The sequence below is a fragment of the Cynocephalus volans genome, chromosome 14 (assembly GCF_027409185.1).
Source record: "Cynocephalus volans isolate mCynVol1 chromosome 14, mCynVol1.pri, whole genome shotgun sequence".
NCBI lineage: Eukaryota > Metazoa > Chordata > Mammalia > Dermoptera > Cynocephalidae > Cynocephalus > Cynocephalus volans.
In genome coordinates, this window is record NC_084473.1 from 59,332,501 (window position 1) to 59,353,304 (window position 20,804).

Sequence of the window (20,804 nt, forward strand, 5' to 3'; positions counted from 1 at the left end):
CAGATTAGAAAAGCTAAACTGTTTCTTTACATTGAATAATCAGCCTGTCATGACAAATCTATCTCCTTCTGCATGAGTAGGTGCCACTCTGACTGGCTTCTTTTAGGCTCACACTAGGTTTTAAGCTAGATCCATGTGCATGACTGGCAGTGCATTTGTTGGGCCAGATCTAAGGAGCCAGAGAGCGTTCAGCTCCTTTTTGCCTACAAAAGAGCAGCCAGACAACCAGCAAGAGGCCTTGGATGTAACACAAGGTGATACTTACTTAGTCAGCCATTCTTCTTTTTTCCTATAATTTTTTTAAACTACGAAGTTATCAGTTTCACAAAGAAAAGAGGAATTAAATTATCAAAGCGTCCTGTTTATTGGAGGCCCAAACTATTTCTATTTGAAGTTTTCAAAAACAAAATAATTGCTTTTATAATCCTAAAATAATTATTTTTAGAGAAATATAGTATCTACTAGGAATTCATATTTATTAGTTGAATGAATGAAATAAAATGATTACTGATTTAGAATATAAAATTTTGCATCCCAGATTGCTTCCAGATACTTAAATGAGAGGCTCAATTAGCAACATTAACTTGATCATGCTCTTTTATGTTTAGAATTCTTTATTTGAATAGCATAGTATAATGCAGCAAAACAAATTTGCTGTATTGAAACAGAAATAAATAAAAAACTAGAGTATGATATATTATTTCATGAATTGAATACTAATGAGATCTAAATTCTTAAAATGCATGTCTATTTTTTCCAAATTGGTCCTTTTATATTTTCTACTCATATGTTAAAACCTAGATCTCAAACTTAAATTCATATTCAGTATACCTTTTGCCCTTTGTATTAAAAGCAAACCCCAAATTTAGTGGCTACTACAAAAATAAATGTAATCCCCAGGGTTGATCAAAGATTTAATCTGACCAGATGGGGCAAACTTGAGAAAGATTTTGACTTTCCACTCTGTTTTGCAACAAGAAAGGCTGATTTTTTTTTTCTTCTTTCTTTCTTTGTTAGAGAAGCAGAGATCAGGCCATCCCCAGAGAAATGAGCAGGTGTGGCCATTTATAAGCATGTCTGCTTATATTACAAACAAGCACAAGAAAAGTTTGAAATGGGTTGAAAAGATCTGCTAAATAGTTTTAATGTTTCACCCTAAATCCTGTTTATTCAGTCAAGAGCTGATCAAGCTGACAGTAAAATATCTAGTCTACCTTAACTTTTAAAGATCTTATAATTTGATTTTTTATTTTATTCTATATTCTGTAACAAGTGAATAGGTGTACTTTGGTAATCTTTGCCTCTGGACAAGCACAGAATTCTTTTTTTCCCCTTCTTTTTTTTTTTTTTTGGTCCATTCTGAATGCCTAATAACAGGGCCTTGCTTCCTGCCTAATGATGAAAGGGTGGGAGACTAGTTCTTTTTTTTAGTTTCCTACGAAATTGAGGAATTTCATGGACCATTTTGAGAACAGAATCCTTGAAATATTGGCAGCACTAAGTAAAACTTTTTTTAAAAAAAATGTAGATACGCTAGAATTTATTTTGCCCGATTAATTAAAGTCCAATGACTAAGACTGTAAGAAACACTGAAGGCACAGGATATTGTATTATTGAGGGAGGTAAAGGATATGGAATTCTGGGTTTGTTGGTAGAAACAGAGTGCTTTGATCTGATATAAACACAATTTTATAAAGAGTAAGGATGCAAACTACTTTATTTTAAATAATGTATTTTTAAAGTTTGATTAAAGCTTATTTCATGGAAATGTGTGTAGATACATTTCCTAAATGGAAAGACTTCTCAATCTATATTTTTAACTGACTGGATAAAAATACCTAATTTTATGAAAGACGCCCTTGGGTGGATAATGATCTCAGCAGTTACAATGACAGCCTCTCATGTTCTAATTCACCTTCACAAATCCATGGCTTCATTTTTTGGCTAAAGTAATGTCAGTTGGTGACATTTGCGGCAAGTATAAAAAGGACCCCCCATGGCAGCCATTTTTATTTGATTCTTAAGATCCAAAGGCTGCTGAAAGAACAATTGAATGAAGTTGAGGATTGGAGAAGCTTGATTTTCTTGTTCTCCGTGAAATGAAACTAGTCTTTTTCTTCCCCATCCCCTTAAAAGCAAAAGTCTGCTAGGGGGTTGTAGCTGTGTCAAAGCCGCTGGGATGCCACTGCTGATCACTTTAATTACTACGACTAAGGAGGATAAAATTAAAAGTAGCACCATTGAAGCAGTGGAAGAAAGCTTGCCTAGATGTCGGTGAACTGTGAAATATAAAAATTGCATACCAATACATTTTTATGGAAAGGAAACAAGGAATTACATTACTTATTCTTGAAGAGTTTGTCCTCAAATTGTCAAGTTTTACTAGTGCATCTATCTATAGCAGATTGTAGACTGTTTCAGAATAAGGAAAATAGTAACTTGAAGACATGCTGTGAAAGAGCTAAATATTTTTTCAGTTTATGTCTAAAGTGGTTAGTCTCGTCCATCTTCTATATCTGAATATTTTAAATTTGTTGTATTGAAACATGAGCTCTTTTTGCACCATAAAAGGATTTTTAACTTACCCCGAAGATGTCAGCAAAGAGAAAAGCAAAGTTTAAATGTGCTACATTCATCACTTTTCTAAAGGTCTATAATTTAAGGTCGGAAACCTAAGTTTTAAATGAACATAAACAAATTGGTTTCTCGTCATCTATCTGTATTCTGTTGCACAAATGAGAATTTAAACTGACTTGTACCACCCAGATGTAAATAAAGAACTGGAATTTTTAAAAATTAGAATAACAATGGGCCTCAGAAAAATGCTCTGAAAACCAGTTATGTAATACTTATGACCAGTGCTTTGAAATCAAACAGCCACTGATTTTAATTCTTACTACATCATTTATAAGATCTATGACCTTGGGCAGTGTACTTAAGTGAGATTCAGCTTCTGTCAAATCAGGGTGATAGTAGCTCTCACAGAGTTGTGGAAAGTAAATCAGACAATACATGCACATTTGTGAAAACACTGTGCATAAGACAGAACTAGTATGTACTTAAAAATTTGTTATAACTTGTACAAAGATAGTCACGCGGAGGGAGGCCTCTCAAGAATACAGCTTCCATCAAACCCTCCAAAGAGTATACCCATCTTACAAAAGCTAGGTTATCTTATATAACTAGGTCTAACTCTAAATTATACTATATAGAAAAGAGTAAGTGTCATCAGACCCGTTCTCAGAAACAGGAAGTGTGTCTTCTTCAATTTGTTTAAGTTTATTTAGACTAGGAAAGGAAATGAAAGATATATGTTTCCTATGTGTTAGATTGTTCAAGTATACTTTTTCATTTATTTATTTATTTGGAGGCCAGCCAGTAAGGGCATCTGAACGCTTGACCTTGGTGTTATAACACCGTGCTCTAACCACCTGAGCTGAGGGGCTAGCCCTTACTTTTCCTTTTGATGACAGCAGTCTTCTAGGTTGCCTTACCTCTGCATCCAGTGAAAAGATACCCTCCTCCCCCTTTTTTTCCAGCAGGCATAGTAAACAGATGATTTTTTTTTTACAGCTGTAAGTCACTGTCTTCTTTTGAATCTTTTGAATGTGGAATGGTCAAAACAGATAGCAAAAACACATTTCTCTACCTAGGTAGGTTTAGCAAACCGTCATTGTCAGAAATATTCATTGTCTACATATTTGTGCTGAATCCCATACAAAAATAATAAAGTAATAATTGTTCCTATTCTCTGTTCATTTTATCTTTAGACGTAAACAATATGGCTATTTTGTGTAAAAAATGCATAGATTTTGTTGGTATCTATTCTTTAAATATTACTGCAAAAACTGGCTTTTAATGGAGCTTACATATAAAAATTAAAATGAAATAGTTTTAATTATGATGAATCTGGAGAGTAATAAGCTAGAAATTAGTCCTATCAATTAAACTAAAATTGGTTGCATAATCAATTGCTGTAATTACAAGCTTTTCCTTCAGTACCTTAACAATTAACTTTTATTTTCTGGGTTGGCATTTTGTCTTAAGGGAAGTTAAAGGATGAGAAAACAAACAATGCAGATATGCCATCCCACTGGAGAGCTCTAGGCCCAAGCAAAATTGTCTCTGTGGTGTTAGGACATTAGTAGAAAAGTAAATTAAGGCAATCTGATAGGGAACTAGAATTCTGTCAATCAGGCTCAAGATTTTGTGCTGTGTCCATAAACTTTGTTTACTGTAGGGTTTTATGAGTTGTAACCTGCCCTTGCAGTCTCTTAATGAGGCTAAATCTTACTACTTGAGAATTGAATTACAGCACACCTCTGGGCTAATGGTTATAAACAGAAAGTCCCATTAGGGCTGCATTCTGATTTGTTCATTTGCATTTTTTCTATTGTATGAAGAACAATGATGGGTAAATAAGTACAAACAAACAATTTACATGGAAATTGATAAAGTGTTCCTAATTAGTATTTAGAGTTGGTTTTATTAATGATTGCCTGCTTTAAATTGCATTCTTGTTAAGCTCTCAGAAACATTTGTATTGGTGGTGGGGGGGCAAGAGGAGGTGGTAACTTGTGAGAAAAAATGTCCCATTTCATATTCAGAAAGGTAGAATCCTTTATTTTAACTCAGTTAAAATGACCCAAGACCACCTCATCTTAGTTTGAATCACCAAATTCCAGCTCTATAAGAAGTTATTATTCATGCAGTGAAATTCACTCAAACCTAGTTGCCTGAGGCATATTGAATAATGGTTTTTATTAGTGCTCTTAACTTTTCTTGAGTTTGAAAGATGAAAGTTTAGTAAAAGCTCAGTTTTTGTCAGTTGGTCATGTAATTTGATACTTTGGGGGTCAAATAGTTGGGTAGTTAAGAGCAAGGGATCTGGAGTTAAACAGATCTGAGCTGAACTCATGGCTCTAACATCAACTCTAGCTGTGTGATTTTGACTATAAACCTAAATATTCTACTGGTAAAAATGGGGTTAATAATGCAATCATGCATATAAAGCACTTAGCACATAAAACTCAGGAAATATCAGCAACCATCACCAAAATCACCATTATCAAACCTGCGTTTCCTTTTATTCCTAGTATATTTTCCAAATTCAGAAATATAGTGAACTGAGGATTTTTGTATATTATTCTTGCATCTTCATTCTCACCTTGCCTTCTGCATGTTACTCCTCTGCCTACAAATAAGCTTGTGCTTCCAAATACTAACAAAATTTCCCTTGAATAATAGACATCTCTTCCTTTGCCCCTACCACAATCCACAACCCCAGGAAGCCTCCCATCTCATCTCTTTTCTTCCTTCTCCCAAGTTTCTTTTTTCAAAATAACTTTTATTTCAAGAGTAGTACATGTATGTTATAGAAAGTGAAGACAAATAAAAGTAAGAAAATAAAAATATCACATTTCGGCACCAGAAATCTTCACCATGACAACTTTGTCTATACCTTTCCATATCTTTTTCTATGCATATATATTTGTATGTGTATTTGTTTTGCCATAATAACAAAATGAGGTTATTACTGTCTAAACTGTTTTTTCAGTCAATACTATGGACATATTCATATTTCTCTAATTGACACAACAATATCCTTTACATTTGGTTTATCCAAACCAGTATCTAACCTAGGACTATCCATTGCATCTGATTGTTAAATGTTTTGTTATTGGTGGTGGTGGTGGTGGTTGGTTAGTTACTTGTTTTTATGCTTGTTTTTTCCTAAATCTAACTTGTTAAAGTGACCAGGTCAGTTGTCCTGAATATCCTATCTTCTGGATTTGTATGGTTGCTTCCTTGCTTTGTCATTTATCATGTTTCTCTATCTCCTGTGTTTATGATAAACTAGAAATTATATCTAAAGGCCTAAATGAATTTACTTTAAACATTTGGGGTAGAATATTATAGGTGGCATGCACTTCATATGCTTCACATCAAAAAACATACAAATATGGTTGATCCAACATTAATGATGCTAAGACCATCCCCTAGATTAATGGTCCCTTATCTCTGATCTAATTCTGATCTCTCCATTTACAAATTAGGTTTTCCTTGATAATACCAAGATCCAGGATTTGATCCCTGTTACCAGCCAGCCGCCAAAAAAAAAAAAAAAAAAAGGTTTTCCTCTTGCAACTATAGGTAATCTGTGCAGTGTTACTTAAGCATATATTCCAATTAATATTGTGTCACAAACTGCCCCAAACTTAGTGATGTAAAACAATGTCTTATTATTATGCTCACAGATTCTGTGGGTCAAGACTTCAGATAGGGCACAGTGGGGATGCTTTGTCTCTGTTCCACATTGTCTGAAGCCTCAGCTGGAAAGACTTGAATAGTTGCAGGTGACTCAAAGTGGCTAGAGGCTGAGATCATCTGAAAGTTTCTTCATTCACATATCTGGTACCTGGACCAGAATGACTCAAGGCTGAACTTGGCTGGGACTGTCTAGAGTATGTACCTGTAACCTGGGCTTCTCACAGCATCACAGCTGGGTTCTCAGCGAGAGAGAGTAGAGAGTACAGAATGCAAAAATTAAAAGAGAATTATGCAGAAGGGGTGTGGCCTTTTTAAATCTTGCCTTGGAAATCACCTGTAACACTTCCACATTCTGTTGATTACATACAAGTCACTAAAGCTGGCCCAGAGGAATTAAACCACCTCTTATTGAGAGAGTGGCAAGGTTACATTGCAAAAGAACATGTGAGATAAAAGATACTTTTGTGGCCGTCTTGGAATATACAGTCTGTGGAAGCATAACATGAACATCCAGTTCCTCATCATTTACCCAAGAGCTTTAATAACAGTTGATAATCCTTGCCAGAATCATTCATTATGATTTGTGAAGTGATATTTTTATAATTCTGCTTTTTGGGGAGTAATTATTAGCTGGTATTATTTATAAAGTAGAGCTTTCCCTCGTTGACTTACAATGAGGGCTATTTAGTTATCCTAAAATTCAGTTCCTACTGGAAAGACAAGATAATTTATTATTTTCCTTTAATTACTCATTTTCAGGAGTTATTTCAGAAGTTGCCTCAAGTAGCAACAAATGAGATTTTATATTCTTTTACTTTTTGAAAATCATTTGGATCTGATTTCATTGATTTGGGGCAGTCATTGTTCTTTTAGATACTGAAATTGTCCCAGTTTGTCCACTGGGAGCTTCAAGTTTGTCCATGGGCCCATTTGACACCCCCATTAATCTTGACAGCTTTCTTAATTTGCAGCCATCTCAATCTTTTTTTTTTCTTTTTCTTTTCTTTTTTTTTTTGTGGCTGTCTGGTAGAGGAATCAAACCCTGCACCTTGGTGTTATCAGCACCACATTCTACCCAACTAAGCCAACTAGCCAGCTCCAAACCCATCTGGTTTCTACCCCTGTCCCTAATCATACCGTTCACCAAATTTGTTTGCCCTTTTTTAATTTTCAGACTTATTAACTTCTAACATTTGGTGCTATTGATTACTCCCTTTTCCTTCAAAGCCCCTTCTACTTTGATTTTCATTAGTGTTCTACTTCTCCCTCTCTTTCTCTGTCCCCTCTTCCTCCCTTATCTAAATACAGATGTTTCCCACGTTTTAGTCAGTGGCCACCCTTTTTCTCTATGGTATCTCCTCATGTGCTTTCATATGTTCCTATAACTTAATCCATCAGCTCTGTAGTCATAATTTGACCCCACATCCTAGCATCAATTTCACTTCCCAACTACCTACTAACTTCTTTACTCAGATGTCCTGCCAGCTCCTCAAACCCAGTCTGTCTTACCCCAAACTTCCTCTGCTTCCTTTCTTATAGTTCCTTTTAGTTTTTCTATTTCCATTATTAGTGCCACAGTTCTGCTGGTTGCCCAAGTTTAAAACTTCTGAGTCATCTTTTTTCCTCTCTCCCCATCTAATCTGCTCCAAGAATTGATACAGGTATCAATTCTACTGCTAAGATATTTCTTATATTTGACTCTTTCTATTCCCATTGCCACCATCTTAGTTCTGGATCTCATTATAGCTTCCTTGGACTCTTATAAGAGCCTCCTAACTAGTCTCTTCCCTGTCTCTCTATGCCAAACTATCTTATGTACTGTTGCCAGATTAATCTTTCTCAAATACAACTCTGGTTGGTCATTCCCCTGGACTTAAAAAAAAAAAAAAAAGGCATACTCATATAAACAAAAACAAACCTTTAGAGGTCCCCATTGTCTTTAGAATAAAATGAAAGCACTTCACTCTATTAGACAGGGACTTTAAAGTATCTACCAGCTTTATTTTTCTTGCCTTCTCTTTATTGTCTTTCTTTTTTTTCTTAAGCCAGTCAAATTTGGCAGTGGGGGGTTATATACCAACTTTGTTATTAAGTTTTGATAAACCACTACCATCAGACCAGCTGTGACTTGTCTTTCTATCACTATTTTTGCACAATGCTCAGGAAAACTAGATTATATTCTTTTTCCCCAATACGCTTTTTGCCTATATGTATTTGTACTGTTCCTACCTCCCAGTTTCTCCCGCATTGACCCACCTAACTACCAACTCCCATCTCTATCCATTCCAAATCCTACTCATTCTTCAGGCCCAACTCAAAAACCATTATGCCATGATGACTTCTGTTTGCCACTCAGCCAAAAATGTTCTTTTTTTCCCTGAACTTTTGCAGCATTTTGATCATACCTTCCTATCATGGCTATTTTATCTTTCCCTAAGCTTTTTGAGACTATGAATAGTCTTCCTGCTTAAAATTTTCATAGAACCTGGCATGGTACCAAGGTATGTACTAAAGACAACAGATATAACTCCTGCCTTCAAGTAGCCCAATTGTGGTGGGAAGGAGGCATCTCTACCAAGTTATAATGTAACTTGACAAGTATTGTTTTAAAGTTGTAATGTACACACTCATATACAAGGTACTATAGTAACATAGAGAAAGTAGCACTTTATTCTACCGGGTGGAGGGGAGAAAAATAGTCAGGGGAGGTTTGGTGGGTTTAAACTGAATCTTGAAGAATGCGTAGGAATTAAATAAGATGAGAGAAGCACGTTCCAGGAAGAGAAAATGACATACTCAAAGCCACAGGTACATGAAGCTACACGATACAAGCAATTTTGTTCGAATAGATGTGAAGTTTTATGGAGGTTGGGGGATTTTAAGGGGAGATAAACCTGCAAAGATAAGTTGGGGCCAGATTATTTCAGTCTTTGTTTTTACATAATAATGCCTTATTTTATGTGCTTTCCAGTGTACAAAGCTATTTCACATTGATTGTTTGCGATTCATAACTTATTTTAGTAGGCAGGGACTATCTTAGTTATTTAACTATCTGTAGTTTGTAGTTATTTTAAATATCAAAAACCACATTAGATTTTATTTCTTCTTCTCAATGTTCATCTAGGGGAAGAGGGAGTTACCAAAAGAATTTCACATCACTGTTGAGTTATTGTTGGTGGTGGTTTTTAAATCAGAATTGTGTACTGATATACTGATATACTATCCCCACGCTTACTCCAGCCCCTTAAAGATACAATTTCCTATATTTGATCAGCATAGTATAGCAGCATTTTCTTCTATCAAAGATGTCTTTTAGCCAGTGCTCTATGCCTTTATTAGCAAATAGCAAATTAAATTCTGTTCTTAAAAAATAAAGATATTAATTGAAATTCTGTTCTCAGTATTGTGACTTTATTCTATAAGCCTATTTCTTTTATTAATAATAATTCCTAATATTTTTTCAGTAACATGTATTGCCAAACATTCTTTAGTTTGAAGTTTTAATGGCCATTTTAATATAATAATTTGTAAATATTTTTTAAAAATCTGATTCTAGGATGTCTTAAAAATGGTATGACATCCAACTGATATAGAGCATCCTGCTTATAATGTGGGCCAAGCACCATGCTGTAAACCAGTTACTATCATGATGATCAGATTGAAAATGAAATTGCATTTCTGTCAATTACTGAGTTGGCAACTGTTCAATATATCTTAGCAGCAAGATGAAGAGCGACGTCGGCAGCTGAGAGAGAGAGCTCGTCAGCTAATAGCAGAAGCTCGATCTGGAGTGAAGATGTCAGAACTTCCCAGCTATGGTGAAACAGCCGCAGAGAAGTTGAAAGAAAGGTCAAAGGCATCTGGAGGTGAGTTAAAGAATCTTGTATCATATTCTACAGAGAATGCAGAAATCTGCAGTGGACCTTTTGGGACTTTTTATTCTTACTTCAAAATGTGGCATCAAAAACATAAGTTTCTAACCTATTGATATGTTGCAAAAAAACTAAAGGAAGCATAGTAAGAAGATAACTGTTTCTGTTTTCCAGTCAACTTTTTGGCTTAATTTTTAGCAACTTAGGAAGTAGTCTCTTGAAATATGCTTTGGTAAAAAACTCCTACAACCTTTGGTTTGTGATACCCCATGATGCCTCATTAATTGAATTAGGAGTGAGTAAAGTGTAATCAAGTCCTCAACATCCAGATTGTAAGACCTGACAATAGTGAGCTTTGCTATGAAAGATTTTCACTTTGAACAATATGTGTTTAGGAAGTAGTGCTACCTATCTGGCATTAAAGCCTGATATGTAAGAGTTTTGAATGTCTCTTATCAATGTCTTCTTAGTCTCAGAGGGGGCTTCTTCAACATCTGCAGAGATTATTCTAAACTTGATGCTGGAACACGGACTAGATACATAATTAAAGAAAATTGCAGTTTTGCCTCTCAGTGCTCAATTTGGACAGCTTTAATTTAGAACTTTTTACATTTTTATTTAAGAAGAGTATATTCAAGAGGGTTATGGGCTTTTTATTTCAAATGTGTGTAACATATTTATCTACGAAAACATGCCAGGTACTTGCCCTAAATTAATCTTAGAATGCTAAGATCGCCCTGATGAGTAGGCAAGTGAGGACTTGAATAAGACCTTAGAGGGCTGAAACAAAAGTAAGCTATTTCTAGGTCAATAATAAGTTTCTTCAAAGTATACTAAAACTTACTGCTGTGTTTCCAATTGATTCCTTGTATTAGAAGATTATTGTGGTAGAGAATTCTAACTAAAGCCTATAGCATCTAACCTTCCATCCCATAAATATGAAAGCTTCTTCCCCAAATAGTTGTGTATCTATCACTCTGCTTTTCTTAGAATGTTATATCTTCATTAACTCTTTATCCTATCTTTTCAACTCCTATCATTCTGGATTTTTATTGTAATTTCCACACACACTACTACAGTTTTATAGTAATATCAGTAACTTCTTACAGCTATATTTATATAATGCTATGATAATTTTCTTTCATTTATCATTAAAAACAAGGTGTTTCTTTTATTACAAAAATTCCATATCTTCCAAGTAATTCTTATAAGTCTTTGCCTCCTTCTATCTCTGAATGATAGAAAAACCGCCATATTCTTTACCCTCCAGATAGACTGTTCCAAAGCTACTAATGCCATCTTACTGTGGCATCATAACGCCATGTAGGAGAACAATAATAATAGGATGGAGAGGCATCCAGTGTCTCTTTTATTTATTTTTCCAGTGGTGAGCAGATAACAATGCTATCTGTATTAGTTGTAAACTCTGGGAAGGCCAAGAATTAAACATTTTTAATTAATGGTGTGGGATGGGTCAGCTATGTACTTGGTCCTGACTTTATAATCCAAACTCAGTTGAGGCTAAACTAGGACTAGACTAGGCAGAGAGATTTTGTCAGTGTTACAACCCAAAGAATGGGTATCTTACCTACTTGGTGATGAGGGAAAGTAAAGACATGAATTTGGCATCATTCAATAGTAAAAGTAAATAAAGTAAACAAAGGATAACTGAGGATTGGACCTGTAGAGCTGGCAAGGAAATACAAACTAGAACAGGGAAAGCCAGGTGAAATGAAGAGGGAGCAGGCTTTGACAGATGACTTATGAGAACTTGCTGAAAAGTAAGGTTCTCTATTCCTGAGGGGACCAAAGTGACCAGAGTCCATTTCTCCCGTAGAATACAACATACCTTGGATGTTGGAAGCAGACACCTATCAGATGGTGGCTCTTAGTGAGAGCTAAGATTGACCTAAGACAAGTGGAGCAGGCCTATTCCCTGTCCTCAGGGGTGTGTCTTGGCCTATCTTCTTAAAAAGATATGGATCAGTCTAGGTCTACTCTGGCCTCAAGGTCTAAGCTGTAGCTATTGAGACTGGGAGTTTGGGAAAGACTTTTAGGACAAGGAAGAGAGTAGGATTCTTGCCTGAAATTCAACCATTTGTACATATGCATTTATCTATTGAGCAGTGCCAGCCGCTGTGCTAGGCAAGGATTCAGCAAATTTCCTGGAAAGGGCCAGAGTAAATACTTTAGGCTTTGCAGGCCATATTGTCTCTGTCCCAACTACTCACCTTTGCCCTTGTAACCTGAAAACACCCTTGACATACACGTGAATGAAAGAGCGTGGCTGTTATTTATCCCAAAAAGGTGGTGAGCTGGATTTTGCCCCTGGCCTGTAGTTTGCTGGCTCTTGCATAGCAAATTCAAAATTCACTGGGGTTCAGAACAGTCTAATTCTTAAGTGAAAATGACCCTGGTAAGGTTGATAAATCAGGGGAGAAAATTAACCAATTAGTGTTCACACCCAATGTCTAGTAGGAATCATCAGGTCTGCGATTTTGCTAAGGAGTAGTGTGAAAGGAAGAGAAATGATTTGAGGCCAGCCTAGGTGGAGTACTAGGGTAGGAAGATTTTAGAAGCAGTAGAACAGAGTGACAAAGAAGAGAAGGCAGTGAAAAGCTGACATAATAAGGTAGGTGCACAGCTTGGGGAATGTGTTGTACATGATCATCACTCAGATGCACTGCTTGAATTCACTTGGAAAAGCTCACTGTTCTGTTCTCAAGCAGCAACCAACCTCTTAGAAAAGGAAACTTACTGAGTTTGAGGTGAGGTATCTGCAGCTTCATGGTGTCCATAGAAAATGCATGCACGGTATTTTAGGTCATGTATAGCCATGTATTCAAGCAACCCACTTGCATCATATTGCAACCAGAAACAGCCTAATTCTTGTGTCAGTAACAGTTCACACCTTTCCTAGGAACTACAGCCTAACTTTTACTTGTCCTCCATTTGACATATGTGTAGGGCTTATGAAAGAATCAGGTGATATTGTGGTGTACTGAATATGACTTTTTCAATTTCTGCATCGTTTTGTAGTTATTGACCTGTAATGGCCTCATTTTAAATCCTTATTCTATGTAACAAAATTGTGGGTACATTTTATTGTATTGTATTTTCCTTGGCAAGGTATAGGTGTTTGGGGACAAAGTTTATAGTGTTTTTGTTTTTAGTTGTATAGTTGTATTGTGTGTATTTGTTTTAGTTGTATTGTGGTCAAAGAATATGGCCTAAATTTCTGCTTTGGGAATTTATTAAGGTTTTATTCTGCCCAAATAAATATTAAATTTTTTGTTGATGGTCCATGGACACATTTGCAAGGGAAGTGGTCACCTTGCTTTAAGATGATATTATATTGTATATCATATTATTATCACATATTATATGTGTTATATATCACCTAATATATTGTACATGGTATGTATTTGTGTATTATATTTTATATTTTTATATATGTATTTATTTGGTAGCTTATCACTTTGATTTGACTTAGGTTAGGATCATTTAACTTTAAAATGACATTTGGCCTCTCTTTGATTTAGATAAAGTAGTGTACTTTGTTTTGCATTTCAAATGAATAAAGAAAACAGTTTTTTTATTTTGTCCATAGTAATGTATACGTGTCTGCACAATATTTATTATTTCAGTTAGGTCAAATAGATGTGACTAAATTTGATGAGCCAAAATAAAATCGTACAGGCCTTCCTTAATTCTTATTTTCAGCTTCTATTAATAATATAGTATATTATAATATTTGTATTATGTTTTCTGTCTTTTGTTTGATTTCTAGAGAATAACTAAAAGTTACTAATTTTATGGGTACCTTTTCTGAAAATAAAAAATAATTGTAATATAAATGAGAATTTTTTTTCTGAATGTTTTCTGAATTTTGCTCTGAGTATGTTTTTAATGACAACCTCAGTTTCTTTTTTAAAATTGCAGATTTTTTAAAAAACTGTTGCCACATATCCTGGTTTCATTCAAATTCTCTATAAATGAAAAGTATAATATTGCTATTAATCACACTATTAGGATCCCTATTTTACTTATAGTACTGTGCAGTGTTAACTGGAATGCATTTTCACATCTAATCTCCTTCCACCTTTTCCTGCACACGTAATACATGCCATACTTGCAAACCAGATCTGTAGTTTACTTTCTGCCTTGCTTGCCTACTGGGTTTTCAGTGGTTAACCTTAAAGAGATGTGTGTGTGTGTGTGTGTGTGTGTGTGTGTGTGTGTGTGTGTGTGTGTGTAGTATCTTTAAACACACACACATGCATGTACACACAAATGCATATGCGCTTTAATTTTGTTAGAATGTATTTAGAGCATTTCCACAAGTGTTAGGAAATGTGTAACATTAACTGTTGAAAAGATTTCAAGGTTCATCTTAAAACTAAAGACAGCAATTGGAAGGAAAGTAGAAATCCATTCTTAAAAAGACCTGAGCTGTATAGACAATCAGTTTTTACTCTTGCCCTCACAAGTAATAATCCTTTTATCTAATACATATATGAACATTGAGTTAACTCACTCAGCATTACTGGTGAGTGGTAGTATAGATAGAGATTTCATTTAGCCTAGAAATAAAATGAATGACACCTGTTTAACATCATATAGGAACCTGGCACAGTATAAGTGGTAATGAAAGGATGTGCAATTTTCTGCATGTCCTTGGAAACTGAAAGTACCCTAACCTAACCATATTTCCAGACTTAACTATTTCTTTTCATAGCAGTGCCATCATTCTGGTCACTCAATTGCTGGAGGGTCAATTGCAATGTCTCCCTCACCCTTACTCTTCCTCAATGTTCCTTCTGTCACAAACCAATATCCAATCGATTTTCAAATCATGTTGTACCCACTCCCAATTCTTCTATCCTAGGTTAGGCTCTCCATACTGCTTGCCTAGGGGTTATAATGGTTTCCAACCTGGATTTCCTGCCTCCAGCCTTTCTGTTTTCCAGTCCAACTTCTAGATCAGCAATTTTGCATGAAGGAAGATGTCATGTGCATACTACAGTCCCATGCACATCCCTAGACCATTTCTTCTTTCACATAAGAAGGCACATGAGAATGTAAGCAAGAGTGATATTGTAGGAATAATATTGAAGCTGCTCTAATTTATAAAAGACGTAAGCCTCAGTGCTTATATTACTGCTGATAAATTATACATACTTTACAACTGATAACAATAACGTACTTTGTTTGAAAATTACTTATAGAGACCACTGTTAAGTTAATCTTCTAAAGCACAGTGCTGTCATGTTAAAGCACCAGTTACTCTCCATTCCTACCAAGTAAAATTTAAACTTCCCAATCTGCCCGTCAGGGCTCTCTACTGTTTTGCCTTTCAAACTCTTACCTTCTGTTATTTCCCTTTAAGTACGCTTGAGCCAAAAAGGACTTTACACCATTCTCTGAACATAAACTACCTGTTCCTGTTTTCATGCCTGTAATGCCCTTCCCTCAACCTCTTGAAATTCTATACATTTCTGAAGACCTAATTTAAAGGTTAGCACTTCCAAAAAAGAATTCCTGGTGTCATTGGCAAAGAGTAATCTTTTTATCTTTTGAATTTGCTTTGTACCTTATTTTTACCCAATAGCACGCATCCTGTATGGTAAATCACTTGAGTGTATCTCATCCTGTATGGTAATATAGTCACTTGAAGGCAGAAAAATGTCTTGTACAGCTTGGTATCTCCGCAACATCTAGCACAGTGTTTTGCAAATTGCATATACAGTACACAGTAGAGTAAATAAATAAGTGTTGAGTTTTGTACTTGAACTCTATATTAATTATGGTCAGTAATAAACAGTGTCGGCTGATTGTTAGCAACAAAGTACTGCACTAGATCCCAGAAAACTATTAATAGTGAACTATCTCTGATGCAGAGTAATGCTGAGGAAGTGTTCTGAACACTGTTTTAGTGCTCAGGAAATATTTGTTTATTCATCTGCTAAACTACAAAATTGTTTAGAGAAAAATTCATGAGGACAGTGAAGTTTGAAGATACTCACTTTTATGAAATGAGTCAAACACAGTTTGCTAAGTACAGATGATTAGAAAAAAAATCTCTCAACTGAGTGTGCTTTAATAACGTAGCCAACTATAATGCCTTAGGTAATTCTTTGAAATCATTTAAGGATGTTTTCATCTCTATGCTTCTGTTTTTCCCCTGAGGGCACTTCTCAATCTTTTTCTTTGTTTTCTTCTTCTAAATGGCTTACATAGTAGATGGGAAGTCTTCAATATATGTAAGCTATTATCGATATTAATGCTCACAGTAAGTATTTACTTGGGAAGCCAAAAATTAAACATAAAGGTGTACAATTTCAGAGAGGGACAAATGTTGAGGGATTAACCCAAAACTATAGAATTTAGGACTTTCTCAATTGGAAAAATCTTTGGAATACCTATTAATCAAAGTTGCCTAATAAAAAATAAATTGCGGAGTACTGGGTGTATTCTTCAACTTCCAGTGCTAGACAGCTGTTTCTCCAAAAGGTGCATTGCCTGTCAACAACAGAATGTTAAGCTAAACCTCTAATATGCAAATCAAATTAATGCTATGCCTAGTCAAAATGTATGGGATTCAAAATTACTTAATTTTATCACTAGGATTTGGAGAGAGAAAAATATATACTAGAACTATTTAATGTAAAAAAATTGACACCATCAATTAATTATGACCTACATAAAGCATTTTACTAAGATAGAAAAAATAATGAGACTTCCTCATTCCCATGTATTTAATTTTGAATTATAATAATTTTTCCCAGCTTTAGCTGTCCCAAGATGTGTTGTCTTAGATGTTTCTAAATCTTCCATTATATAAAGGTATTGCCTATTCTAGTCTCATAATCTATGCTTTTATAATAATAATTTTATGATTATTAATAGCAGAAAAGCATTCAAGTCTTCATATAAATGACTTAAATATAGCTACAAATTTGTAAGGAATAATGTGTTTCTTTACACATTTATGTCTAATAAATAATAAAAATGTGAAATTTAGAAGTATTATTTGATGACTTTGTTACTAAACCAACTTTATTTTTATGTGCTATCATTACAGTATACTTACTAATAGATTACACTTTAAAATACAGGGACTCAATGAGCTCAGTGATTTAAAGACAGCATGTGGCAAATTGTCAAAACCTTTGCGTCTGCTTTGATGTGATAATTCAACTTTGACATATGAATGTAAAATATTAAATGTTAATCCAATAGTGAAAAAGTGACTTAAAACTGATTTCTTAACTTGCTTATCTGTGTCAGGCCTCAATTTCAGGGACTGTCACTAAAAATACTGGTTTTTCTTCTTTAGTGTTTTGGACAAATGATATAAAATATAAATAATATACTAACATTATTGCTACATGTTCCTACAGATGAAAATGATAATATTGAAATAGATACTAACGAGGAGCTTCCTGAAGGCTTTGTTGTAGGAGGTGGAGATGAACTTACTAACTTAGAAAATGACCTTGATACTCCTGGTAATTTCAAATTATAAATGTTTTGTGTCCTGCTGCATGGCATACTTTATGGTTATATTTACTTTATTTCATCAATAATAATAATAATAATAATAATTTCTTTTGGTAGTTTTATTATATCTTCTGTCCTCACAAATCATTTAGCTAAGTCCACCTTCCACCAATTTTATGTTATTTTGTTTTAGGTTGAATGTTAAAATTAGCAATAACATTGGAATAGCAAATTGTAGCTCTGTTCTCTTATTACTAAGATTGACTATTATATTTTATGTTATATGAGACAATTTGTAGGCATTCAATAATTGGTTCACTTCTCAGCTTTAAAAATTTTGTATGATATAAGGTATATATAGAGCACATATATATGTATTTTATATATATAATATATATGAAATACTCCAAATGTAATATATATATGGAATACTGCAAATGTAAATCTAAATTTAGTATTCTTAGTTGTAATATTACTTTGCAAATTTTGTGCTTACTTTAAGTATTTAAATATTACTACTAATAAATTATTTCATACATACTTAACTGATTATGAGACATTTCTTATGAAAACTACATATATAGACTGCTACTAAATTAATCCTACATCAGCCAATCAGTAAATCACATTGGCAATTGACCTTTGCAAATTCTTGCTTAAAATATAAAATACTTGCTATTGGTTTTTAATAGATGAGTGTTCCATACGTATTGCCTTTGTAAGCCAGCAGCAAGCAGCAATCCAAAGTTTTGTCTACCTGAGGGGTTCCATAAATGCTTATAGCAATAAAAAGTCTTTGGTGTTTTCTTTAGACTTAACAGTAAGGAGACAAAGTCCCTAATATTTATCGTTCCCTGTAAAAGTTACAGGGAGTGAGATCAGGCATTCTTTTCTCCATCCCTGTCGTGTCTGCAATGCAAACTTGCTTTGTTTCTTCCCCTGTTTGAAATCGTGCTATTACCTCTCCAAGAAACAATTGACCAGGGTCTTCCTAACCATAAGGAACAGCCGAGAAAACCCATGTTCTTTTTCTCAGTAGCTCCTTCATGGCCCAGTATTAAATTATACTGTTGATAGACAGAGGTCAGTATATTTGTAATTGTGCAAGTCCAAGAGAATGCTGATATTTAAGGAAAACTTGTAAGTGTTTAATCCAAAATTAGAACTACGTTTTAATTCTTTTTGTTTAAAATACTGTAGAACTTGGGTAGGTCTGATTTTTCTTTTTGAAAAGATTTTTGTTGTTGCTTACTCAACCTCCCAGCACAACCAGCACCAAAGACTTTATCATAATACCGTCACTTTACTGCTGAGGACATCCATAAGTACAGAGTGGAAACTTTAACATTCAGTTCATGGAAATATAAAATCAGGGACAATAATTGATGCATGTGTCATTATTTTACAGTAGATTATGAAGACAGGAAAAAATTAGCCATTTCTTAGGTGAGGGGAGTTTTCTAGTTTCAGCTGTAGCAACTTTGTGGGATACCTTAAAGATTGGTTAATTTAATCCTGAAAGGTTTGACTCTTGTCCTTTTAAAAATTCTCTATTTTATGTATGCCAGAAAAGAAAATACATGAAAGCCTTCTTGTTTGGAGTTCACTAATATGTTGTTTACAGCTGTCAAGCATGCCATAAGTGTTGGCATGTGCATAGACAGTCTTCCCAATTCAGATCTCTGGTATACTTCATGGCAATAAGAAATAGGAATGCAAACTGGAATCTGGAAGCACGTAGAAAATGTTATGATTTTGATCCTTGCTTTATTTCCCCCCGAATTCTTTTTTAATATGTATATAAAAGTCATGATGTTTTAATAATAAATTGTTTAATCTTTATCTTGATTTGACCATAGTTCATCAGATATTGTTTAAAAGAGAAGCCTGGCAATATAAACTGACCAATTTGCATGAAAGTAATGATAATAGCATTTATTAAGAGTCTTATAATTAGAAAAGTTATTAATCTTTATGAAAAATACCATTCTCCAAATGGTTGGCATGTCTTTTACAACCATTTTATTAAAGAGTTGCTTTGCATGAATTTGTTTAAGCAGATTGTATTTCCACTTGTTTCTGAACTATTTTATTATTAAAGATTAATGTCCTTGCTAAAAATAATTTGAAAATGTTTATTTTAAAAGTCACGGCTATATTTTATTTATTTTAGATTTCTATCCATATATAATGCATTCCAAAAATGTGATCATCTTTATCGTATTTCTGCCACCTAAGTAGAAGATATTTGTAAACATATACCTTGTTTCAATGTTGGGTATATGTGTACACACATAAACACTGGATTCTAACAGTGTGTACGTAACTATCTGGATCATGTTAAGAACTTGTTTTACTGTGGCATTATATGTATAAATTTAATATACTAAGATAAGATAGTTGAAACAATAATATAATTTAGAATCAAATGTGTCTCTTCTTTAAATATCTAGTTTGCTGTAATAGCTTGTTTTATTATGTATAACCTATGCAGTTACTTATATAAATATATATTGCATAAGCATAAAACTACTATTAACTATAATATAACTGAGTCATCTTTAGGTATGTCGACTATATTCTTTAAGAGGAATGATTTTGAAGGGGGAACATATATGTATACATATGTAAGGAGTTCTGCATGTGTCTAATCTGATATGTTACTTCACAACCTTGATGTCCTTTTTTTAAAAAAAAAGTAATATTTTTATGATGTCACCTAAAATTGATAGCCTACACACCTAAATGCATATCACTCATTTATTCATGGGATTTGCATATTTAACAGAACAAAACAGTAAGTTGATGGACTTGAAGCTGAAAAAGCTCCTAGAAGCTCAGCCACAGGTGGCAAATTCACTCTCCAGTGCTGTCCAGAAGGCTGTACCTGAGAGCTCAGATCAAGACATTAAGGTAAATCTCACTTGTTTAAAACATTTGGCTCAGCTTTATGTGTATCTAGTTTCTACTGTTACTATATAATCCTGAAAACAAACTGTGACCAAATTCTTCACATTAATATTAAGGTATAAAAATTTTTATCAAATAGCTAATAAATTAAAATTTCAATCTGGTAGTCAGAATTCATATACTGTTTTTCAGAGAAACTACTACTTTAAATTGCTATTTCAAGTAAAAGTAGAGGGTATATAGAAACTA

General features: G+C 34.1%; 1 protein-coding gene across 7 annotated transcripts in view; it reads left to right on the top strand.

Annotated features, from left to right (window-relative positions):
* Positions 1-20,804, top strand: part of EHBP1 (EH domain binding protein 1) — a 370,142-nt gene that overhangs the window by 302,516 nt on the left and 46,822 nt on the right. For 5 of the 7 annotated variants that reach the window (XM_063077688.1, XM_063077690.1, XM_063077692.1 and 2 more), the window contains 2 exons: positions 9,989-10,136; positions 20,434-20,558. In XM_063077688.1, coding sequence (XP_062933758.1) covers positions 9,989-10,136; positions 20,434-20,558 — 273 coding nt within the window. The remainder of the gene's footprint in view (positions 1-9,988; positions 10,137-20,433; positions 20,559-20,804) is intronic. The other 2 variants (XM_063077689.1, XM_063077693.1) reach the window with 1 other exon arrangement.